This window comes from Anas platyrhynchos, chromosome 8 (genome assembly GCF_047663525.1).
Source record: "Anas platyrhynchos isolate ZD024472 breed Pekin duck chromosome 8, IASCAAS_PekinDuck_T2T, whole genome shotgun sequence".
In the NCBI taxonomy this organism is placed as follows: domain Eukaryota; kingdom Metazoa; phylum Chordata; class Aves; order Anseriformes; family Anatidae; genus Anas; species Anas platyrhynchos.
The window spans coordinates 39,465,580-39,492,230 of NC_092594.1; the positions used below are offsets into that span (position 1 = coordinate 39,465,580).

At 39.0% G+C, this 26,651-nt stretch overlaps 1 protein-coding gene across 3 annotated transcripts in view; it reads left to right on the forward strand.

Moving 5' to 3' along the window:
* TNNI3K (TNNI3 interacting kinase) overlaps positions 1-26,651 on the forward strand; it is a 68,165-nt gene that overhangs the window by 34,960 nt on the left and 6,554 nt on the right. For all 3 annotated transcript variants that reach the window (XM_038182655.2, XM_005019200.6, XM_072042093.1), the window contains 7 exons: positions 10,310-10,362; positions 11,780-11,832; positions 13,035-13,167; positions 16,787-16,896; positions 21,011-21,070; positions 23,245-23,414; positions 25,814-25,893. In XM_038182655.2, coding sequence (XP_038038583.2) covers positions 10,310-10,362; positions 11,780-11,832; positions 13,035-13,167; positions 16,787-16,896; positions 21,011-21,070; positions 23,245-23,414; positions 25,814-25,893 — 659 coding nt within the window. The remainder of the gene's footprint in view (positions 1-10,309; positions 10,363-11,779; positions 11,833-13,034; positions 13,168-16,786; positions 16,897-21,010; positions 21,071-23,244; positions 23,415-25,813; positions 25,894-26,651) is intronic.

Below are 26,651 nucleotides of genomic sequence, written 5' to 3' on the forward strand. Positions count from 1 at the left end.
CACACATTCAGAAAGGCACAGGTCCCACCAACACTGGTATACCCCAGCGTCCACCATCTGAGGAAATCAGTTCTCAGGCTGTCTCCAGTCCATGCAGGCAGCCTGCCTTTGTCCATGCACACTCAGTGCCAGGAAACCTTCCAGCCCAGCACCCTGATCAGACCATGCAGGTGTCTTTTCCCCAGTGCTTGGAGAGCTCTGGGTCTCGCTGCCTGGTGAAGGAAGTGTTAGGGACATTGCGAGGAGTGTTAGGGACAGAGCAGGGGAGGGCACAGCTGAGTAAAGCATGTCTTGTTGGTACCTTTGGCTCCAGGTCCCTGCTCACTGACCTGATTTTGCGACACCTGGCTTCTTCAGTACTCTGTTGGTCTGCACGCCACCAGTTTCCCTAGTTCACCCTTCTCACAAGCTGCACCTGGCCACGTTCCCAGGAGAGTTGTTGCTGCCATGTGTTGCATCAAAAGAGAGCATGCCAGTTTCAGGACAGTGTGACTGAGAGTCCTGTGCCGGGCATTAGTCACGTTAGGAGGTCTTTGTTGGAACATTTCCTTTTAAAATACCTGGTGAAGCACCTGCACATTTGCAATAAACTACAGGCTGTTCTGGCCAGCCACCTTCCTTTTGCTGCATCTCCCTACAAAGAAAGGAGGTATGCAACTACCTGCTAAAGTCCAGCTTTGGTGACAGCCATGTGTTTACCTTGAACAAAACTTCGTGAAGCACCAGAAAAATAGAAAAGAATACAAAGAAGCTATCCCATTCTCTCCAGTCGTGCTGAGAAGCAGCCTTTGCTGTGGCTGGCGTATGATCCTTGTGATCAGATGGGAGAATGGGCAGGAGGGAAAGGGGGAGAGGGAAGGTCAAGAGACAGTGTACTCAGTGGTGGAAAATAAAATCCAGTTATGGGTTTTGGGAAAGCAAAGACCTGCTTTGGAAGTGTTTTAGACATGCCTGCCTGCAGGCGTAGACAGGCATGACTTTGTCTCTGCTTTGAGCTTGCTGGAACTGAAGAATGCCTGCAGTGCTGTATCTGTGCTAAGCAGTTTGCTGACAGGGCAGAGTGCATTGAAAGCAGCATTGTACCAATGCACACACAGACCCAGAGCTACCCAGTGTCCCACAGGAAAAATGCCCTTCATGGCCCCCTTCATGGGCCCTCTTGCATGACCCCTGCCAGATCATTTGTAATTTGGTAACATCGTCTGTCTTGAGCCCTGAAAGCAACTGAGAAATCCTTTCTTGGTTCAAACCTTATTTCAGCATTTTGAAATTGCATTTATACCTATTCTGCACCAATCTTGTGGGGTTTATATTTCTAAAAATGGAAGAGATAGCAGGGAATCATAGTAAAGATTTTAAAACTGTATTTCTACACATTCACTTTTGAAAAAATCAGTGTACTTTTGAGAGGTATTGGAAACCTTAGTTCACAGGTGTACGTGAGAGATTCGTGTACGTGGTGAACTCCTGTACGTGAGTCAAATGATAGTTATTGGCTCTTATGATTTAGTTAGCCAGCATTCTCCGCTACATACAGTATGGCAACATGTGATTCAGAAACACTTTTAGTGGTATAGAAGGGCAGCACAGAAATGCTTTCAACTGTTTTGAAAGCCAGACTTTCTAATGTGAAGACTGTTCTGCACACACATATTTGCTTTTGGGGAGAAAAAGAAAAAAAAAAAAGAAAAAAAAAAAAAGAAAAAAAAAGTCAATATTACAAGAAAAGTAATTTGGACACAGATGAAATCAATATGTACTACAGCTCACATCAGAAGTTTGTATACAGTAATATCCTCTGAAATCAATGCCCATTGCAGGATACAACCATTTATAACTTCACACAGATGTTGCAATGATCCACTGTGAGGTTAAGAATAAAGGAGCTCCAAAGCTGTAAATACAGTGAAGTGAATCAGATTACCTTTTACTATAACTAGATGCTATCCTAGTTGAAAACTATTACCCCTTATTTTTCACAATGTATTGACTACAAACTATGGCTTTCCAAACCGTCATCAACTATCCTACAGTTCAGCTTCTTTTCTAAAAAAACCTTCAGATGAGAGTGTCATGTGGAACAAGACATGAATCTGAAATAATACTGATGCCTAGGGAAAAAAAGAAAAAAAAAAATAAGAGAAAAGATTCAAAATAGCATGTTTCTACACATATAGGAGTGAAAGAACATCATTTTTCTCAGTTGGGAGGTATTTTCAAACACCATACATAGTCTTTTTTTCATCCTGCTCTGTAAATAGTAAGACCAAAAAGAATCATTTAGTCATCACTCAGTTTAGGACTGAGAGATATTATGTGAGTCAACAAACCCAGTCCTCTGCTGTCACAACCAACCACTTCATAGTCTGGTATCTATAATGTAGGCTGTAAGTTTGGTTGACTAATGCATGTATTTCACTTGGAATGCCATTATGTATTAAAGACTTCAAGAAACAAATAATATATTAATCTTTTCTTAGTTTATCTGCACTTAAAAAGTTGGAATTGCCTTACATCTATCAACATCTATCAACTGGCCTCTTCACATTCTCTTGGATTATCATAAAACTTTTATTCTCTTAATATTAAGTAGGTGACTTCCAAAAAGGCTATTTAGTGTTCTTTGTCTCTTTAGAAAAGCTTTGTATTTTCCTCCTAGCTCACCTTAGGTTTTCAGCCACTAATCCTAAATCCTAATCCTAAACCCTAATTCCAATTTGAAGTTCCACGGTGCTGTAAGTATGCTTATGTTCCTAACTTCCTAGTGACTGCAATTTCATTGTATTAAATACATGTTACATGTTTGTGTTCAGCTTTCCAAATCATAAACAACTCATCCAATGTTGTGGATTTGAGTCACACCAGGAGTTTTCCCAAGTGAAAGTCCTGTAGTCCAGGTGGATGGCAATATGAAAATACTGAAATTCTAAGCATGCAGATACCTTTTATTATTCCATAACGAAAGTTTTCTTAACACAGCATGTCTGAAACAGTAGTGCATAAATTTTGATGAGATTCTATTATTCTGAAGGCATCCTCTCAGTTCTGAGAGAGACCTGCTTGCGATCACTGGCCTGGCATTTCCAGCCTGCAAAAGCAAGAGAGAGAAACTAGGTCTGTTGTTAGTTAGCTACCTCCTGGAAAAGTGCTCAAATGTGCTATACATCTATGAAAATAGGAGTCTTTCTACAGCCAGTTCTGAGCATGAGTAGCTAAAATGTATTTGTATACAGGGAGGGAACACTTCTGTTTTGACATCCATATGCTGTCAAAGGTAAGTAAGCAATGCAGTAAAATGACACATCATTTTGTATATTCAATATATTATGATGAAGAAGAAAATAAATGCATCTGAAAGGCATTTATGGATTCACAGAAGCCCATAATTGTACAAACATGTATATAGGTGTTTATTCAGTGCTTGGGGACTGAATGAATTCTCCTAACAAATCCCTGTCTAGTTTGTTAATTTGTTGCATGAAGAGATGCGACAAAGAGATGCAAATTCCACAGTTCAGACAAAAGACATGAAATGGGGGCCAATATTAGGCGAAAGCTAGATTTTCAAGATTTATGTTTGAAGATTCACTAAGCTATATCTACAGTGTCACGCTGCTCTTAAAACCAATAGTCTCTTCTAAAAGACCAAGGACTATGCCTGTCTTTGGGAGATGTAACCAAGAGCGTCAAAGAATCTGATTTGATTTAATACTCATTGCCATTCTCTTGGGATTAAAAGACTGAGAGAAGGAAAAACAATCTCTCTTTTTTTCTGTCTTTCATTTTCCCTTTTGGGGCTATTAAGGATTAGATACAAGAAATAAAGCAAGATAAAAAAAAAATATATATATATGCCTGATAAAGGCTATCGTTCTTTAGTGGTTTAGTTCCACAATATATTGACAAACACAAGCAACAAATGAAACTATCTTAAATTGTAATACTATGTAAGATAACAGTCGGCAAAAAGATAATACTACCTATTCCAACATTGCTCATATTTTGTTCTTTTTCTCTATACAGCACTTCTTAGTACTGGCAAAATAAATGTCATTTAAATTATCTCTCAAGAATGAACATGTGCATTTAAGCTAAAACAGGTGTTACCAAAGGGTATAATTGCTCCATATCACAGAGCATATCACAGAGATCCACAGTATAAGAAAATTCAGAGGTAATGTCACATGCTTACAAATTGTGCATTGCACCTCCCTCTAGTGACCAGCCTGCATATAAACCTAGATCAGGACTGTGGAAACTCCATCTGAACTAGTTTCTACCAAAGAAGTTGGGGGGGGGGGGGGGAAAGAAGGAGGAAGGGAAAAGAAGGAGGGGTACCTTTTGTTTTCTGTAATGCATGAATTTTATTGCAATTCCCCCTGGGAATGTTCCTTCTGATACGTGGTGTTTGCTAGTTGAAGAATGTAAGCTTCTAGGGCTTACTGTAATTTATAACATGTGCCAGCATAGAGGGTAAAGGCAGACTGGAACACTTTAACCATTATGTATTATTTAGGTATTTACAGGTGTGCAGGAAACAGTCTTTTTACTTGCACAGCACGTTATAAAATGTCTTATTTCCATCTTAATTTTCTTAATTCAGAAAAAAAAAAACAAAAGTTGAAAAATTCCCCAAATACCTGGCTTTATCTTCTAGCCTGCTGTTGGAAATTAGTTTATTTGAAAGACCTTTAGGTTTAATTTTCCTGGTGACATCGACCTGGTCTCTATATTATCAACTTCCTTGAAATGTCTCTGTTATAAATGAAGTCTCATCTCAATCTGAATTTAGTAATATTTATAAAAGAAATATTTAAAAGCTATAAAATGCGAGTAAACAGCGCTGGCTGTTAGGGGAGTCTATGCTCCACCAACATGCACACACAAACATCAAACCTTCTAAATATACAGTATACTGTGAGTATGCCTATATATACGCACAATCAGGAAAGGTAACAATCCTTTAAGTTCCATGACTTAACAGTCCCCATTTTCCATTCCTTTAGAACATTATGTCTCGCTTTAAGTTGTCAAGCAACTCGGTCTTCAGGCCTTACGTATCCCGTTCTTCCCGGATCGAAGAAAAGCATATCCATCTCCTAATCAAGGCCAAGAGGCCTGGGTCAAAAGGCACGTCCAGGTCATCAGGGGGCGGAACAGCAAAAGCCTGCGATGGCTGCTGCAGCAGAGGGGCTGATGGCGCAGCAGTCGGATCAGTACAGGAGCCTGCAGCTCCCTCACTGTCTGGCAAACCACACGTGTCTGACTGTGGTCCCACAGGGCTCTTTAAGGCCTCAGAGACTGCTCACCAGGTGCCGAGCAATCCCACTGCAACCTTGCCATTTTTAGTTGCAGAGTCCCACACCTTGACATCAGTTTGGTCCCATATTTCAGGATCATAAACTTTTGATTGTTAATAAGGAGAATAAGCTGTAAGGTTACCAGGACAGTCTTTGTTCCTAAGGACGTGTGATTCCCCATAATGCCCGGCTGATTACCAGAAAGGGGCAGTTGTGTGCACGGGTCCGCTTCTCTCAGCTCGAGCTTCTTCCCAGCTCCGGTGCGCCCATTTCCAGCGACTTTCTGTACGAGCTTCTCTGAGCAGTTTGCTGAGTTTGGCCGAACCTATCTTCATGAGGCGATCAAAGTGCCTGTTCCCTTCCTGGTCTCCATTCTGCCAGCCTGTTCCTTTTCACTCCTTTTTCCTGCTTCTTTATTGATGACGTAACTTCATCGTGTTGCCTTTTTTCATCTTGAGGGCAGGCTCCCCTCTTATACCCTTCTCTCCACAGCAGTTCTTTTCAAAACAACTTTTCACTGGTCAAACAACTTTGCAAATAACAGCAACAGTGAACACCCAGAAACTTCCATGCCTCAATGACTGGAGAACAAGAAACCTGAGACTGCATGGAGTCTCCTGAATCATCCTTCTTTGTTCCCTCTAAACAATTTTACATTCCTGATGGCCTCATCGTTAAGAGTCTAAAGTTATCTCAACCACGGTGCTTTCCGACCCCCATGGCCATACTCCCACATCTCCCCCTTCTTTATTAATATCAACCACTCTCGGCACGAATTACCAGCCCATATATAACATCTCCATCCCAATGTCCTTTTGTTAATAACTCTAACAAACATATGCATCTTATGGATGAAACTGAACAGATAGCAGAAAAATCAGCAAGAACTCATTTCGCTTCTTGTTATTGCTGTGCTGTTGTGTTCTTCCTAGGAAGTTGTATGAGTTAGGTTTTGAGAAGGTGACAAAACTTTTGGAGTATTTTTTTAATCCGGTATCCTCTCTGTGTAAGTAAGATTGCATGAAAGACTGTATGCATTCTGCATGAGCCTTCAGTACTTTCTGACCAGAGTCAATTAGAGGAAGTTTGCTTCCCAGATCATTGTGATAACACATCTGTTGCAGATATTACTGAGTTACGAACTTAATGCATATGCTGGGCACATGTAACAGGGCAAGCTAAAAGCCTTTCAGAAAGGTCTATGTTTCAGTAATGTAGGCTATGCTATAACCATTTAGATGGTTGTGCCAGTTCAGTCAAAAAGCCGTTTGACCCCTTCAGTGTAGTTGTCTCACCAATGAGGAACGCATCTTCTTTTTTCAAAACATATCATCTGGATCAGCCACAGTTCTTAAACTGAGTCAAGAATTCAGAGGGGTTGAATGTCCTTTGTTATGTAGAAGGTTGGAGTAGTCCCTAAAGACTTTAATCTGTAAATGCAAATATTAGTAGCCATTTCAGGATTGTTCCATTTTGTTTTTCCTGAATCCTCATCCAGTTATGTTATAAATGTCACATTGTAAATTGGCTTCTGTCATTTCTCTTGAGGAGTTTGTTGTAGAGAAAAAACCCATCTCTGAGTAAATAATTAATATCTTAGTTACATTTGATTAATTAAAATTATCTACAATTCTTTTGTTCTGAAATTGTACATTAACATTGATATGCCACCATCATGACCAACAAGCAGGACAGGAATAGAAAATACAAGTGGTAGATTTTTTCAATTTCTATTCTTTTTCATGGCAAATCAAAGCTCAGCACAGATTTAAATTTTCTACCAAGTTACAAGCAACTGAAATAGGATTACCAATGAGGTAATGTTTCTTAACACTTCTACAACTGAAAGAAGTTATCTGAAGCTTCCAAATAACATTATGTACAAGTTATTAAGTGCTACATCAGGCTGTTTTGCCAGAGAATCAGACTCTGGCAAACAAGCCTCTTTAGGCTCACTTGGGAAAGTAGTGAATAGACTGCAATTCTCTTGTTAGGTTTGAGCTCAAAAATAAGCAGAAACACTGCTAAGAATTGGACTGCCCTGCTGCTGACCTTCAAAAGTCAAAATGCTCCATAAGCTAATAGACATGCAGCTGGAACAAGATGCAACTGTACGCAAATACAAGATCCTCACTTCCTCATTAGAGGACTGGTTTCTCAACTGAGGCAAGACCATAGAGAAGAAAGCAGGCAGAGCAGTGGCAGAAACAATACTGCTTGTTGGAGCAAAGAGTGAACACTGCAAGGATTATCAGTAAAAATACTTCCTCAGCTAAAAAGTAAAAAATAGAAAAAGCAGAACTCTCATTTTGGCCAGTCATTTTAGAGTTCTTTTTCCACAAAATACGTGTACTAATAGATTAATTTTTCAGAAAATTAATGCTTAGCAAATTTTGTTGTTTCACTAATAAGTGACAAGGAAAGCAGCATGGAAAGTAATGATATATGATGCCCCTTCTGGGCTCTGCTCCAGAGGTGAGTGGAGATTGTTGCAGGCCTAGCCAGATTCCCTAGACTTCTTTGCCCAAACAAGAGCAATACACATTAAAAGTTATGTTTCATTTGTTATAAACACATTAAAAGTTTTGTTTAATTTGTTATAAATCAATGTCTTTAATCAATAGCTATTTGTCGACTGGGATGTACAGTAGAAACAAGAGGTTACAGCTATTTGGATTCTTTGTAATACCCTTTTAGCAACTATAGAACTCAGATTGCTTCCAAGTCCCCAGTATATTAATTGAATTAAAGTTGCAGTGGAAATGCCACATACATAGGGATGGTTTTTTTCCACTGTAAGTTCCTACAGAGCCAGAATTTCTTCCTCAGTGCAACCCCATGTTAAAAATCCCTGGCCCAGTTGCAGATGAGCTGGTACAGCCACATCAAGCACCAGCTCATGCTCCTTCCACATGAAAATACTGAGCTAAAAACAGCATTTGTATGTTGTCTTGGCAGTCTACTGAGAAAATGTACCCCTACCTATCAGGAAGGCCAATGAGTCCAGGCAGAGCATCCCTCCAGTGCAGATGTTCAGTTTTCAAGGCTGGTAACTTCTGTCTAGAACTGCATTCTTCTTTACAGAGACCTACAGCAAACTCTCAAAAGCTGTCCTTTCCACACTTCTGAGTTTAATGTCTTGTATGAGTGAGGCTTGTGCTTTTGAGAATCCGAAGGGCTGTGAGCTGCTGAAGTCTGTTTTTGATGCACTCCTTAAAGGCTTGTTCTAGATAAATCATAGCTCACTTCTAAGATGCTTTTTTTTTTTCATCTTGAGAGTTCCTCAACACTAAAACTGTCCTAAAACTTACAAATACTGTACCAAAAAAAAAAATAATAATAATAATAAAATAAAATAAAATAAAATAATAAAATAAAATAAAATAAAATAAAATAAAATAAAATAAAATAAAATAAAATAAAATAAAATAAAATAAAATAAAATAAATAAAATAGTGATGTGGCTGTTTACAAGTGGCATTCATTCCCATCCCACTAGTTTACTGAACATTCTTCACTTAGGTACTTTAATTGGGAAAAAATCACTCAAATCAGCAGCTGCAATGCTAACCTCGTTTTCAAACCCTAACCTAACAGATGAGACAAGTAAGTAATATGCTGAAACTGCTACTAAATTGTTACTGCTAAATAGACTAAATGATAAAAACGCAGATCTTAGATTCTGGGTTCTTTGCATCTTTCTGATCCACCTGTCCTTTGTGATCCTTTGATACTGTCTTCCTTAACTGAACTAAAGATGAATACCTTTAGGGAGCATTAAACTGTGGACTAGTAGATTCCCTACGAGTTAGCAAACAAGAACAATATCACTCAGAAAACAAAACTGTCCTTTTACAATCGAATCTACTCTTCATCTTCAGAAGTCAGAAGTTTCTACATTCCTATTGGTATCATCTAGTTTTGTTTGTTTGTTTGTTTTTGTTTGTTTTTTTCTATTCAGTGCAAGTTCTTGGATAAAATGTCTCAAAATGAGAATTCTTTCCCAAGGGTAATGCTCTTTTTTTTTTTCTTTTTTTGGTCTCCTCTCTCATTTAAATCTATCAGGGTGAAAAAGTATAGTATATGTTCTTTTGGTTCTAATTTAATTGGAACATCTTCTCACAGCATCAGTGTTAGAATTACACTATTTTGCTTTGATTCTGTTTTCAGCTCTCCTGCCTGACTGCTCATAAGATGACACTTGTATAAAATGATTAAGAAATATTTATAGCCTTGTGTAGAAATCTTATTGTATCTGTTTTTTTTTTTCATACTTGTAAGTTTATTTTTTGAAAACTTCTAATTGATAGGATGGATACATATGTAGAGTTATGTTTCCTTACAGATATCCATTTCCATCTCTGTCTTTGAGCAAATAATATGTAAATAAAGCTGAATTTTCTTCACATTACCCTCAATAAATGGATTTAAACAACCACACAAATCTCCTAATTCAACTCGTCAGTTCTAGTAGTTTTAAGATAAATCCAGTAGGCTTAACTCTAAGCTTCCAAATAGATCTCTGCCAACAGTCAGTTAAAGTTCTCGTTATCCAATCCTTTACATTCACTGAGGCTTGCAGTTGCTATGGTTTCAAAGATTTCACTAAAACTAAAACACTTCTCTATGTGCCAGCACAACTAATTAGCTTAGATAAATAATTTCTTTGATCTCAGGTGCCCTGACAGACAAGTCATACAAGTGCTGACCAAACACAAGTTTTCCTGCATTTATTTCCTCCTCTCTAACTCCAGAAACTGGGGCAAAGAAGAAAATTTATATTGAGATACCTAATATATGTCTAACATATAAACATCATATTTTCCTGGGATTTCTTGCTGTCCTCAATTCATTTAGCAGAAGTGTGCTAAGTGACTTAAGTAAGTGTCTTAAGTGACTTTAAGTCATCAAGATTTTAGCTATAAATCAAAAACTGTAAACTTTTCAGCATCTGTAAGACATTATTAAACAATTATCTATAATAAATATTTTTCTTTTTTTTTTTCCAGTCATAATATTCTTCTGTATGAGGATGGACATGCAGTTGTTGCTGATTTTGGAGGTAAAGAGTTCTTATGATAAATCTATAAACTAACTTAAAATTCTCTAAAACTAAATATGTGCTGACAAAGGAAATGTTGAGGAAGTTTGTTCTTCATTTTGTTATTATGAAAGGAGAGAAAAGGACACATTTTAAGGATGATAATGCCCCTATTTTGTGTCTCAGCCAAGTTAGAGGTTGCTGTGGAGTACTCCACTGTATATGTGAGAAGAAAACCCAGATGACAGTGAGATGGGTGCATCTCAGTTTGAGTAAGTTTTAGCGGTGGGTTAGAGAAAACTAAGTGAATGCCTCTAGTAGAGGACATGTCCTCCTCTTCCAAGACAAGTGCTCAGAATCTGAGGACAGTGTTGTGTATCAGTCTGTTACTGTTAGGAGCCAAACTCCAGGGCTTTCATTTTACTTAAAATAGCAGAAAGTAGTTCAAAATAATAAAGAACTACTCCATAGTCCATAACTTTAGTTATGGACTTGGCATTTTCTATTCAAAATAAAACTAAGCTATATTTTATGAATCTGTATCTTGTGCATCGTCTTGGTGTTTATCAGTCAAGCTGCACAAGAATATGTTCATGTTGGTGCAAGAATGGAGTATGGGGAGCTGGTTTTGACCTAGCTCCTGAAGAACTACTTCACCTAAGACATGGCCATTGTTACTGCACAGTATCACCACAGATGTGATCACTAGAGATGCATGGATATCAGCTTAACACAGGAGTGTGGTGTAGCATGATATTATCTGTGAGGGACACAGTGCTGACCCAGACTTGCTGTTGTTGAGCTTGCTGGAGCAAGGAGATAGCACAAGGCTTGGACCACATGGGAATGCCTCCTTCTACGGAGTGTTGCTGAAAGTACTCCTGTTCGTATAGATGAAAGTATAAGTGTATTTTTCTGATATGTCAAAGGCATCTGAAGTCCCGCTTGGGAACTTATTTATGTATCACAAAATAGAGCACACACTACTTTCATTGTATTAATGCAAGATCTTGTCACTTCTAGGTGTGCTGCTTTTCTGACATTAAATAAGACTGACAAGCTTCTTTGGGACTGAATGTCAATGCAATACTCAGTTACTGTTTGCTGTAAATCTAGATACACTGATATTGACCAGTACAAATAAATGTGAGAGTCCAAATTCTGAACTGGATCCTCAGTTGTTATTAACTGCTATTAATGACAACAGAGCTGTGTAGATTTATACCAATGCCGAATTTGGCAGGCAGGTTTGAGACACCTCATTGTCTCTACGCACCCTTGTTGAATATCAGCCATCACAATTTGCCTGGATTTTCAAAACCCCAGTGGTATTAAAAAATACTTTTTACCAAGACTTTATAGTTATTACTATTTATAATAAGGCTGATATTTATAGTGGCTTGACAATAAAACTTTTTTTTTTTTCTGTGTGTTTCAGAATCAAGATTTTTGCAGTCCCTGGATGAAGACAACATGACAAAACAACCTGGGGTTTGTTTCTTGTTTTGTTTCACATAGTTTGTATAAAACATACAGGCAAGCTCAGTTTACGAGAAAATTATATTAGAAATGTCATTTTTTGATGGATTAGATGAAATGGTATAGTGTTATATCTCTTTTTATATTTTTTCATTTAGGCCTCTTTACTAGCGAGATTAGTGAATACAAAATATATTTTCTTAATCTGCAGCAGAAAACAATTTTATAAGGCTCTTCCTTGGGTTCTAGTGCCCCCAAAATCCTTAGTAAAACATATTTTTTTCTATCCATCCTTCCCGACTCATATACATACATTGGTGGCAGGTGGTCCCTATTTCTAATGAGAAGTTAGTTATTTGACACTTATTTTCTTTCAGAATTCTTTTCTCCATTTTAGGCATATTTTTAAGAAAGACAGCTTTTATAAGACAGCATTGTCTTTACAGGTTTTAGTCCAAGTGCATTCTGTGTATCACTCTGTGGTCATGAGGCTTTCCATCATCATAATGACTAATTGTGGAATGCTAAGGCTGGGGTTCAGCACTCATCTTTTCAACCAGTTGCTATGTGCACTCAGTGTGGAGTACCTACTACTGCTGTAGGCCTGGGTCTTGTCAGGCTTTGATGATCTCTTGCTGAGAAGGGCTGGTTTGTAAAGAGAGAAAGGTTAGTTAGTGAGGTGCCAACAGCTGGCAAAGAGACCCTGCACTCATCACTCCAGTGAAAGGGTGATTGCTTGTGAAGCAGTCTCAGAATTGTGCTTCTGCAGAGAGTAGTAAGATCCCAGAGGGGGCACTAACCCAACACAGCGGACATCAGTTTTTCCCTTTGCCAGCTAGAGTGGTGTTTAACTGGTATTAGATGGCAAGCTCAGACCTTATACTTCAGACTATGTAAAGTTGAGTGTTTTGTTTTTATTCTAGCAATAATCTCTTCCTTAAAGCTTGATCACTGTCTCTATAGGGTTGAATCATATATCATACTAATGCTGTTATGCATATATCATACTAATGCTGTATCATGTGAAAAAAATTACTGCCTGAATTTTGCATGCTATGGTGAAAGCTTTTCCCAGCAAACTTACAAGTTGTTTTATTGAGCAAGGGAGGCAAGGAAATAACAAAAGAAAAGAAAAATAACAATACAACTAGAGGAAAAGAGACATGCATGAGGAAGTAAACTCTCTTAATGTATACTTGATGTTTCATATACAGAACCTACGCTGGATGGCCCCTGAAGTGTTCACTCAGTGTACAAGATACACCATAAAAGCTGATGTTTTCAGCTATGCTTTGTGTCTCTGGGAGCTGCTAACAGGTGAAATTCCATTTGCTCACCTAAAACCAGGTAAGATGCTCAGTGAATTAATGTTTAAAGATCCAGTTACACTGCAAGATATTATTTTACTAAAAATTATCGTTAAGTGCTAAAACTCAGTGAAAGGCATAGAACTACCCCACTATAATGCCATATACTACTTATTTTTATAATTCTATATTAGAGGGTTTTGACCTCCCGTGACATCAACACCAGCCTTTCCAGTTTGTCCTCCTATGGCATGGGGTCGATTTGTGACCATGCTGTTATGCAGCTCCCTCCACACAGGAAGGAGGAAGAACCTCACTGATGTATTTTACTCCAGCAACTGAAAAACTTGTGGAAATTGGGGGATTTTTTTGTTTGTGTTAAGCGGTTTTGGGTACAATGAATACAGTTGCTGGGGGAACAGATGCTCAACATTTGTCAGATGGCTTTCAGGCAGAATTTTTTGATGTTTGGAGAAAGCATGGCCAATGGCAGCATTCTGACCTTTAAAAAGGTGAGTTTCTCTTCATACAAGTGTTTGTGCCCAAGCAGAATATATATATTTGTAATTTTGTATGTATACATGTTCTGTAAAAAGCAACTTTGAAGGTGCTGTATCATTTGTAATATGTATAAAACTCCTACATTTACAACATATGTTTACATAATGTCTATTCAGTTAAAAACAAATCCCATATTTTTATCAAAGTATGTATTGCAAGGTGAGGAATAACAGGACAGTTTTTAGGAAGAAAGTCTCATATCTGTAAAACATTGTCACTCTAATTATGCATTAATGACTTTTTTTTTCTTTTTTTATTATTGTTACCTTTGTGCAGGCTTAGAGGTCCAGGAAGCCATTCTTGTGAAGTTCGTTGTCATAATTAAGTGTTGAAAGTAATGCATGATTATAAAATATCATGCTAACAGAATCTTACCCCTTTAAATGGATGTATTATCACATTAAAAGCAATTCCATCTACCCTACTGAACCTAGTATGATATCCAATTCTGTTAATGTGTACTATATACTGAATAAAATACCTATTCATCAGTTCTTTACCTGATGAAAATGAATAAACATTTTTAAATTGACTTGTAGTTACTCTGACCCAGAGGAATGGTAGATGAAACAGCCAGTCAAAAACAGAAAATATTCAGAGGTTGAAGGCTATTACACAGGAGAGTTTAAAAGCATCACTAAGTTCAGAATTTGGGGCACCACCCAAAACCTTTTTGATTCATATTTGAGAAGAACAGATTCTTGTCAATCTGAAGTATTTTTTAAAAGATGTCATCAAATCATAGAATCATAGAATATCCAAACTGAAAGGAACCCACAAGTATCATCAAGTCCAATTCCTGGGTCCCCAAAGGACCACCCAAAAAAAAAAAAAAAAAATCAGAAATCAGACCATGTGTCTGAGAGCATTGTCTAAACACTTCCTGAACTCTGGCAGGCTTAGTGCCATGACAACATCCCTGTGGAGTCTGTTCCAGTGCCTGACAACCCTCTCAGTGAAAAACCTTTTCCTGATATCCATCCTGAACCTCCCCTGTCGCATCTTTAAGCTATTCCCTCAGGTCCTGTCGCTGGTCCCCAGAGAGAAGAGCTCAGTGCCTGCCTCGTGAGGAAGCTGTAGATCATGATGAGCTCTCCCCTCAATCGCCTCTTCTCCAGGCTGAACAATCCAAGTGACTTCAGCCGCTCCTCATACATCTTCTCCTCTAGGCCCTTCACCATCTTTGTAGCCCTTCTCTGGACACTCTCCAAGTTTAATATCCTTCTTGTACTTCTTGTCTTCTGTGGTGCCCAGAACTGCACACAGTACTCGAGGTGAGGCCGCACCAGCGCAGAGTAGAGCGGGACAATCACCTCCCTCGACCGACTAGCGATGCTGTGCTTGATGCACCCCAGGATGTAGTTGGCCTTCCTGGCTGCCAGGGCACACTGCTGGCTCATGTTCAGCTTGCTGTTGATCAAAAGCCCCAGACTCCTTTCTGTGGTGCTGCTCTTCAGCATCTTGTCTCCCAGTCTGTCAGTATAACCAGTGTTGCACCTTCCCAGGTGCAGAATCTGGCACTTGCTCTTGTTAAATTGTATAATGTTGGTGATTGCCCAGCTCTCTAATTTGTCCAGCAAACTTGCTCAAAAAATTTTCAAGTCCCTCATCCAAATCTCTTATGAAAACATTGAAGAGGACTGGTTCTAAAATGGAGCACTGGGGAATTCCACCAGTGACGTGTTGCCCGCTTGATGTAACCCCATTTACAAGAACCCTCTGTGCCTGACCCATCAGCCAAGCATTCACCCATTTTATTATGCTTTTATCTAAATGTGTTCTGATGGTTTTGTCCAGAAGGATACTGTGAAAAATGGTATTGAAAGCTTTACTGAAATCTAGAAAGATTACATCGACTGTCATCCTTTGGTCGACTAGCTGGGTAACCTTGTTGTAAAAGGAAATTAAGTTTGTTAGGCATGACCTTCCCCTGGTGAACCCGTGTTGGCTCAGATGAATGACCACGCTGGCCTTTAGTTGTCAGCAGAAGTTCTGATGACTTTGGCATAAGATTTTACCAATAGGTAATATATCACATACCTTTGGTGAAAATAAATGGGGGTGGGGGAGGGAGCATTTTTCATTGCAGTTTTATTTTGGTTTCCATTTGCCTTCTCTTTTCATGGCATCTGATAGGCAAAAGATTAATCCAATAGTATCTGATTCATACTTTCCAAACCTCATCAGAGTGCAGTCAAAATTAGGCTGTGTGGCTGTGTTTGCCTCTTCTGTCCACATATAGTTACAATACCACAGGATTTATCTGATATTATTTGCATTCTGAAATATCATTACAGTCAAAAATTGCAATGAGAACAGAGAATGGATGACTTTCCTATGACAAAGTCTGTGATGAGAATGGAATATGGTTAAAAAATACATTATTGTTACAATTCTGTGATTGCAATCTTATGGTTCTACACATGTTCCATAGCTCTGATCTCATATCATTTTAAAGTGCCAGGCAAACAAAGGACTTTACTTAGCTTATGATACTTGTTCAAAATACATTTGTTTTCACTTGAAAACATTTTGCTTAAAATGAATGGAAGGGACTAGCCATGTGTTTGGATTCAGTAAATGTGTTATCACAATTGGGAAAATATTTTGGCAGTTTTATGTTGGTCTGTAGGGGCTATAGCTTATAAAATGATATGCAATAGACTTTTACTAATGAAACACTTTGAGTTAATTTTAGTAATAGAATGTAATCGAACTAACCACAGGTTATTTTAAGATATCTGAGTTGTTACCAATTTATCTGCAACTGGATTATACGTTATCCTGTCTTAATAATTAAGAGAATAATGTATTTAATTAAAAAAAAAAAAAAAAAAAAAAAAAAGTTAATTCATTCTTTGTTAGGGATGACCCTGAACTAGATTGTCTTTCTATTCAGAGCCATGGGTGGTCTTAGCTATCTTTAAAAGCGGTATGGATTTGAAAGCCTCTTTAAGCCACAAGTTTTATCCACAGGTGTGGTGGCTGTGGACTTTTGTGCCTGGGGTGTACAGCAGTAGCAGGTAGTCTGTGTCTTCCCTAGGAACACCTGTAACACCTGGATGCTCACATCTCTCTTTTGGGCTGTTCCCTTGCAGCAGCGGCAGCAGCAGACATGGCATACCACCACATTCGCCCGCCCATCGGGTACTCCATCCCCAAGCCCATCTCTGCCCTACTGATGAGAGGCTGGAACGCCTGCCCTGAGGTGAGTGTCCCGGCTCCACACAGCTGGAGAGGCAGCAGGACAAGAGGTACAGACATTTAACGCCAGCCATTTGTCTGACTTCACAGGGCTTCCCCAAACGCACCGATTACTGTGAGAAGTGCCACTGCAGATAGCTCTGGGACAGATAATGATGAATGCTGAGAAATACAGAAACACAGAATAGTTGGTGAATTGAGGAGGAAAGCAAATGGTTATTTAGACATTCAATGAAATTTTGAGTAATTACGTTATAAAACTTTGATTGTGACTTATACTGAGTGGAAAAATATTTTCTGCTCTCAGACTTCTGTAGACTTTTTCTATGAATTACTGACTTTTCTCCACATTAAAAGTGAAATTTGCATCATCAAAAAGAGGAACCAAGGTACTGTGGAAGTGTATAAGCTTATATTTTTCTACCATGCCCTGAGGTTTTTTCCATGATACACTGAAGATACTAGCAAAAGAGTGGTACAGAAGACAGCAGGTCCTGAATACAACCAGAAGTCCCCTCCCTAGCCTTTCTGGTAGTCCTCCTTCTAGGAACAGATGGGGATAGGACGCACAGAGAAAAATTATGAAAATTCTTGTTTCTAGGGCTACTTTCTTCATGGCAGTTGCTTTCAGCTCATAACACACAAAATTTCTCACTCTTTTGTGTTCTTAAGTTGCTATGAAGACAAACTCTAGATTCTATTTTTCTTCTCTCAAACAGAGCATAGTAAGGCTAATGAAGAATGCATTGCCTGGGCCTAGAGACCAGTCCTAGTAAGGTGATATTGTAGCGATGCATTTTCAGAACCTTGGGTTTTGAAGTTGAACTAAGAATTTTTTGGATCTGCTCAGAACTTCTAATATGCAAAACTCTGGGTTCCAGGCAGCATCTCTAGCTAATTGTTTGGAGAGCGTGCAGTGACTGGTTATGAGATCTCCAGGTAGTAATCTTAAAAGCAGTCTACCAGGCTGTGAATGGAAGAGCACTTGTCCTGTAGAAAGGTTTTTCTCACAGAGGATTACAGAGATGGGTACATCCTGTAGGTCCTTTCTGTGCTTCTGTGTATCAGCCAGGCAAGTGACCCTGTGTCTATAATGCCATTTTTGCATACATAGCTGCAGCAATCACACACACACATTTTTTTGCGTATTGCCCTCAACTGTCTGAAAAGTCAAGAAAGATGCTCCAGAGACTAGGAATTCAGTTTGTTTATAAAATGTTCCATGAAGTGGGATAGCTACGTCAGAAGACACATTGGATGAATGGGCTTTGGGTTTGGAAATATTTTTTTTCGTATGTTTGGTTTGCTGGTGCTACGCTGGCATTAAAGGACTGCATTTAACAAAATGGGAGTTTCAATATAGATTAATGGGAAGGGATTTTAGAACGTCTATAATTTTCTGGTGTTACAGAAGCCTTGTTGAATATGCTGCTTCATATTATTGAACCAGATACCGTGACTTTAAATTTCACACTGGAAGCAGAGTCCTGTATTTTTGCCCTTAAGTACCATTTTTAGTTAGCTTAGCTTAGAAAGACAGGTTTTTGTGTTCCTAAACCTATCCTTGTTCTGGATACTTGAGAGCTTTCTCAACTGATTTAGTGGACTAAGGAACATGCTTAGGTGCTGTACCAAGGCAGTGGAAGAGGGAGGTTTGTGTAACTTTGGGTTACCAATTTCCTTCAGAGAGTTTTGCCCCCTTACTGTATTCCTGACTGGATACTTACCTAATATTTCATTTTGAGAATTGCAGATAAAATGTGTTGTATGTTCTGCGCATGGCATAGTTAGCTTATTTCATAGCTATTTTGTCTCATTTTTGTTAAAGTTTCATGGATACTTGAATATGGTGTTGTCTTCCCATTTTATGAGCTAATGTTAGGATGGAGTGGAGGGCGAGGGGGGCAGTTTGTTTGTTTTTTCCATGTAACTATAAAGCATCTGCTAATAACCATCAGCAAGTAACTCACATTCTGTTTAGAGTTATTAATAAGATGTCATAGTAAATTGTTGACTTAAGCGAGCAGTATGTAATGAATAGAGTCACTGTATCTTGTTAGCATTTCCACAGCTCATTTAGCCCCAAATAAAAAGAAAACATCCTTTCAGAATTTTAATGCACTTTGCTGCTCATCAGTATAACTTGAACATCATTTAATCTTACTAATGTTATAGAGCTGCATGGCAGAATTATAAGGCAATTGATAGCTCAATCAGCCAGAGGATAACTTGAATTTTGCACAAAATGTGGGCAAAAACTTATTGAAATGAGCTTTTTTAAAAGGTGTTTTGCTACATAAAATTACTTTACTCTCAGTAACAAAGGTTTTGGATTACTTCTGAAGGCCTCAGAAAAATTTCAGGACAGCCATAGGACAAAGAACGTTACAATGATAACACCTTCTAGTCAGCATTTGAAAGGTTTGCTGTACAGTCAACAGACTATTCTAAAACAGTGAATACAAATATGGAATACTGCTATAAATTCACTGCACAGCTTAAAAACCAATTCTTCTAAAGTGTCTCCATTATACCATGTATGTATGTAGCGTGTATAATAATCCTTGACCCAGTGATATCTTCTGAGCATAACACACAAGAAGAGGAACCGAATGCTATTAGTGAGCCACCATAACAAGTAGAATGAGTAAAATACCTAAATGGTAAAAAACATCACCATATAAATACCCATTTTGCAGAATTTCACTGTAGGTGCATAAACAAAGATATTTCTCTATATATTTATTTAAAAGAGGGGTTATTTGTTAGGGGAAAATGGTTGAACTTTGGGGCTCAATGAGTGTTCACAGAATTCTCCTATGTTAGCTTAGTTTAAAAACAAACAAACAACAACAAAACTTAGGTAATAAAATGATGTCTATCTGGATGAATTTTGCTGAACATCTATGAAATGCCTCCAGATTGGAAGACTTATCCTTTTAATCATATTTAATTTCATTCAAGGTTCATCCCAACTGAAAGTTTGTTCCTATGTATCATGTCGCTGTTTCCATTTATCGAGTACTTGAACATCTGCTTTCTGCACACTCCTGAAAATAGTTGTTTACAAAGGCAAATAGATGACTAGAAAAAAAATTAGACTGGCTCTTAACCAGCATTTTCCATTAGATATTTTAATTTATAAGATTTAATGAGAATCAAAGTATTTGCCGTAGAATCTGTGGCTCGGTTCACATAAACATTGCTTTAGGTTTAGTGAGTGGAACTCTTATTTTAAAGGCACTGATCAGTTCTTCCATAGTCTCTGATGGGCTTTTGATCAAGTTCTGTTGAATGTGGTAAAGCTTGTCACATGCAATAAATGAAGTATTTCTTAAACACTTTGTAGACTAAAGCTTAGTGATACTCTAATACTGCAAGAGAGGGGACTTAGGTACATGGTCATATACCACTTTTATAACAAAATCCTTTATAAAGGGAGCCACTGAAATCACCTCACAATGAAGTTTCTGTCCAGTCATCAGACAAGATCTCCTTTCTTCCCACCAGCCTTGCACCAGCTAAAGAAGAGGCAACTCTGAGAATTCCTTGACCCTGTGAAGGATACCGTGTTTGTAGGGAAGTTATTTGCATGGGAACATTTTGATAGGCACAAGTTATTCACAGCAGTGAATAACTACAGAAGTGAATAACTTACAGCAGTAAGTTATTGAAGCAACTTACTGAAGCCCGAGATTTCCATGAGATCGCAGTATCTTTCCAAAGTAGTTCCTCCTTGTTGGTTTTGTTTGTTTATTTGTTTGTTTTTATCTGGAATATCTCATTGCAACAGTTGGCATCATGTGACAGAAAGAACACCAATATTTCATTGTATTACTGAAATCTTATGACCTAATCATTATTAGTTCAAGACTAATTGTTACTGAAAAATAGAATAATGCAGTTAATGTTAAACACACAACTCTTAGTTTCATAGCTTTGTACTAAACCTGCAGTTCCCATCAGATTCGCAAGCAGACTAAAAGCAATGCAATGAAAACCAAAGAAAGGGAAATGGAGGGGATTTGTGATTCCTCATATATCTGTTAGTTTTTTCAATCACAGAAGATGTCTCTTCTATTTTTAACACAGCTCTGCTTTTTCTATTGTATGCACAGGGAAGACCAGAATTTTCAGAAGTGGTCACAAAATTAGAAGAATGTCTGTGCAATATTGAGGTAAGGTCCTTATTTCTACTGTGGTATATCTGTGTGCATGCAGTGTCATAAAAAAATACAAATAAGGGAAGCAGCAGGTGCTGAGGGGAATGGTAGCTTTTGTCTGGAAGTGCTTGAGCTGCTTCATCCTGTTGCAAACCAACACATTGAATTTTTAAGGCACATTATCAGTAATGGTTTTCATGGGTGTCAGGAGGAGCACCAGATATTGCTGTGAGTGTCAGCAACTACTCAGAGAGAGGAACGCTGATGAGAGAGCGCGACCAGTGGGGTGGAGGTGTGGTTCACATTAGTCCTTGGCAGGTTTTTTCCTCCCATTCATCAAACCCAAGTCTACTTGGTTTAAGAAGAAGAAAAGACAAACTGGACAAGACCCATGGAAGAAAGGTAAAAATACAAAACATAAGAAGGATGAATGCAAAGACAAATTCCTGCTCTGCCCTGTGGCTATGACATAAACGGATGTATCAGCATTCAGCCTGGTATAAAATAAGTGGTGAAACAGCAACTAAACTTGAATCAGGGTTGCAGTTCCTAAAATTATATTTTCTGTGTGCATGTGTATGTATTTAAGAGTTTAAAAAATCTAAATCCTTCCTTTTAAAATGTATCACTGCTCTTGAGCTTAAGGATCAGAAAGACACCCATAATCTACTGCATTTCTTCATGTTCTGACTATAGTTGGTTGCTCTACACATAGGTGGAAGCTTTTAAGTGCAAAAAATTGTGAAGCACTATATCACAAGAAACAGTGCCATCTCGTGGGACACATAACTTCTATGATACGCAGGCAGCAGTGCATGCAGGAAGAAATCTGGATCAAGAGTTCACACACACACACACACACAAATAAAAAAATGCTTTATTTAGCCTTGGAGTTAGACTTAAGCTCCACTGTGTCCAGGGCAAAGCCTTGTTTCTGGGGAAAACTCTCCACTTCCCTCTACTTCCTGCTCTTCTTCTTCTTGCTCAGCAAATCATTTCTTCTCCTTTTAAATATCTCTGAATCCAGGCATGACAAGGACTTTTTGTGCCAGCAAGTCTATGGCCCTGCTGCTGCATACATGCATTTGTATATACACTGATTCGAAGATCGAAGCCAAAATTTCCTTAAGTGGTATATTCTTTATTGCAGCACTGGATGCACGGGGGATCTTTCCACCTATCATGCATGTCTGAAGTAACAAACCATCTCATATTTATACAGCAAAACGATGAATATTCTATTAACACCTATACATATTCATTACCTAAACCCGCCCACTCTCGCTTCATATGCTAATTAGCTTATCAGTCCTTGTGCAAAGCCTTCCATGAATTGTGGGCCGGAGTCTTTGGGACATGGGCAGTGGTCTTTGGGAGGAAGACCATGGGTCTTCCTCGTGATGCACTTTTCACCTTTTGCTTAAAAAATGCCAGATAGGATGAATCAGTTGTTTTCCAAGCTGAGTTGGCTTTTGGCCTAACTGAGGGTCAGCAGATAACGGGATGTCTCAGTTAACAAGACATAACAGAAGGTTGACTCAAGTTATCTCAAGTCTCAGCCTGACTGAGGGTTGACAGATAATGGGATGTTTCAATTAACAAGATGCTTCAACATAACAAAAGGTCAACAGATAACAAGATGTCATCTATTTTGTTCTCATTAATTTTTAACCACAAGATTTATTCTATCCTAAAGTGAGTCTATACAATATCTACACACGTATTAATGTGCTAGCCCTGTATTCACATTGTCCCATCAGTCTGAACTCCTGTCCTGAGACACTCAGACAGGACCACTCTGATCAGGCAGCACTGCCACCTTTCTGGTACAGGTGGGAAAGTCTCACACAATGGCTCCCACTAGGGAAGCAGCAATGCCTCCCAGCTGCACAGTGAATGCTCACAAGCCAAGTAACTTGCATCTGGGCTGAAGTTTATCTTATCTTCTTGAAAGTCATCCAATCCCAGCTTAAAAACTGCTGGCAATGATGAACCAACCACTTTGTTGGCAGGCAGCATCCAGCTGTCCTCCTCAGCTGTTCAAAGTCAGAAGGCATTGCTTTTTTTCAGCCAAACATTAAGGAAATATGGGACACACAACTTGTGAGAAAGAGCTGAGGACAGATATGTATGAATGTAATGTAATAACAGTGCCTTTTGTGCTTTTTTTTTTTTTTTTTTTAATCCAGTTAATGTCTCCTGCCTCTAGCAACAGCAGTGGTTCTCTGTCTCCTTCCTCATCTTCGGACTGTCTCGTTGCACGTGGAGGTCCTGGCCGTAGTCATGTTGCAGCATTACGTAGTCGTTTTGAGTTGGAATATGCTTTAAATGCAAGAGCTTATGCTGTCTGGTCACAGAGGTATGTTCCACCCATTGCATGCTCAGGAGGGCTCTTACTCTGAAACAGAGAGAATCCTTCCCAGGGCTGTATGGCTCACTTGGCTCAGATGGGAGGGATTGTCCCCTGCTACCAGGTGTGGCTGCATGGGAAGCAGGCGGTAGAAACACACCCTGGGGTATGCAGTACACAGCTGATCCACTGCCAGGGCCAGCCTGGGAAAGCACTTTTGCAGTCTTGTCTTCTCCTGTAGCTCCTCTAACATGGTGGTCTGGGTTATCTGAACACCGAGGAAGCTGTCCTGCTGTCAAGACAACTGCTAAGAATTTGCATTTTTCACAATGGATAACATCAAGTTAGTGGAATGGCTGCGATAGAAAAGCGAAGTAATTGAACGGGTGACATTTGTTAATACTGTGTTTCTCAATTCTGGATTTTAGTTTTCATTTTTTTTTCATCTTGATCACAAATCGTGATATGATCAAATGAATGATTTAATTAACACTGGCTAATTGTGTTGCACTAAGAGGAGCAAGCACCGCCAGGTGCTGTCATTCTGCAGGTAAAAGCACCCAGACTAAAAAGGAGACAGGCAGAAACCAGGCTGTCCCAGCAGGTACCGTGGCAAGAAATACAAATGCAAAGTCCCTTTTCCTTTAGGAAGAGGAAGGGATCTCTGCCTCACAGAGCACTGCTGTAGCTGTTCCTACTGGGGCACATCTTAAAATTTGCATTTCGTTCAGTTTATGCCCACAGAAGGATAAGAACGCCCAACATTTTCAATGCAAAGCAACATATGGGTTCTCTATACAACCACAACATTAAAGTTAATATCTGAGGCAGTCTACCCTACCACTCAGGAAGACCTGGCTTTGAGGGCAAATTTAGCAGTCTCTTGTCTCTGTCCCATGGGGACTGAGAGTACTATGAAGATGAAATGATCTCTTAATCTCTGCCAGAAGAGTTGTGCGCTTAGTCTAAACTTTACCCTTTAGCACCACTTAGCAGTCAGAAATATTAATAGCAGAGCTTGTGATTCATTCCTGGTAACAGGGATGTGGAAAGTCAGAAATACAGTCAGCTAAAACGAGGAGCTGGAGTAGAGGAGCATGGTAAATCAATCATTTCACTGTTTGGGGTCTCTGACAGAGAGGCAGATGGCAAACACCTGCAGACAGATGCTGAAAACTTCCATATAAAAATAAAAATCACACCTAAAATGTTATCTGGCAACATAAGATACCAGATGAATTTCTTTGCTTTGATGTACACTGCCTTGGCAGGACATGGAGGTGGGGACCGAGGTCAAGATGGAAAGAATGTGAACTAGCCTTTTGTCTATAAAGGACCAGATTTTGCTGTTAGGTGTAATAGATGCGCATGAAAGGAATAAGAAAATGGTGTATTTAGGTTACAGCATAGATACAAGAGAGAGAAAAGGGACACTTAAAAGTGCCTCTCTTGTCCTGTAATTCAGTGTTCTCATTACAGCACTGAGGCTTGTTAGCACACCAAAATGGGTTCTTCTGTAACCTCACCAGTTATTTAAAGTTGTATGCTTTTATCAGATGCTCTGCCATACAAACTAACAACATTTAAATCTATAAATAGCACCCAGGAAGGCTCATCCAGAGGCACAGCATTCAATGCAAAGGGAATGGCTTCCACTGCTTTAGAAGTTTTTCAATTATACAACACCCTGAGATGATTAATAAATTCACTTTCTAATGACAATGTTTTTTTAGGATTTCTTTTTTGTAAGCATAGGCATTTTCAGAGGGAATGGGCCCTATTTTTGTGTTTTTTCCCCAGCTGGACTGTTTTTCTTGGGCTGTCCCCTGTTTTATCTGCTGACAGCTTCGTGTCCTGTGCCGTATTGCACAGCATGCAACTCCATTCCACAGCAGCAACAACCCAGCTAACGAAGTCTCCATCTACTATGGAGCTGAACAGCCCCAACACCGAACTTGTTTCTTGCCTTGTAACTTCAGTGCCAGTGTTTAGCAAATCTCCCTCCCTTGTGGCAACTGTTGCTATGCACAAAGTAATGAGAGGTGGGCTGTGGTAGTCTAATACATGGAATGAGCTGGATGAAAGAGCAGCGCATTTTAATTGTCTGTCTAACGGGACAGCTTAGCGTGTCGACTCATCACAGTATAGATGCTGGATGTTAGGAAGAACTTCTTTACTGAAACCCTTACTGAAAGGGTTGTTAGACATTGGAACAGGCTGCCCAGGGAAGTGGTGGAGTCACCATCCCTGGAAGTCTTTAAAAGACATTTAGATGTAGAGCTTAGGGATATGGTTTAGTGGGGACTGTTAGCATTAGGTCAGAGGTTGGACTCGATGATCTTGAGGTCTCTTCCAACCTAGAAATTCTGTGATTCTATGTAAACTGATACCTCCTATCTAATTTGCAGCACTGGGCAACACCTTTCTCAGGGTCTTTCTTTGGATGACATGAGAAGAAACTTCCAGTATCCACCGATTGACAAAAATGGTGAGTTATTGCACAATACTCTTCTTAGTATCTTGCAGTGTTTAACCAGTGCAGAGCTACAGTCTCCTGCAGTATAAAAAACCTGAAGAAAAAATTAATGTTCAATGCAGGCTGCTAGTTACAGTCAGTGAGAGCTTGTGAGGTCTTACCCCATGCTCCATGCAGCTCTTTACCACTTTCAATCTATTTGTGCACCAAGCTTTTTGGGAATGGGATGTTCTGTTCTATCTGTGTGTATGAATCTGTGAATAAAGAGAAGATTGTGGTATTATAACTTCACCCCTCTCAGAGGACATCCTGTCATTCTGCTCCTCTCCAGAACAAATGTTCTGACTGCTTCTTCCTCTTGCCTTTCCTTCTTGCCTTTTCTTCTTGATTTTCCATCCTACTACATTTGAGCATGTTTTTATGCATTGCCACGCAAAGAGCAATCTAGCATTTCCTAGCCCCTATAAACCTTTCTTGTTAAATAGATCTTGTTCATGTCTCATCTTGCAGGCAGCAACATGGGGTTCAGTTTCTTGTCCACCCTTTCTGAATGGCTCATGAGCTCACTACCGGCTTCTTTACAGTTTCCCAATCAAAGAGTAGTTTCATCTTAGAGCAACTTTTAGCCCAACAGCATAATTTATAAATACATCCTTAAAATAAAGAACATATGAAATGTAGTTGGCATTAGGATGCTATCCACCAGATTGCATTCAGATAACTCGGATAAATCTTTCTTAGTGAGGATCTGAAGGTCAGACTCTTAATCT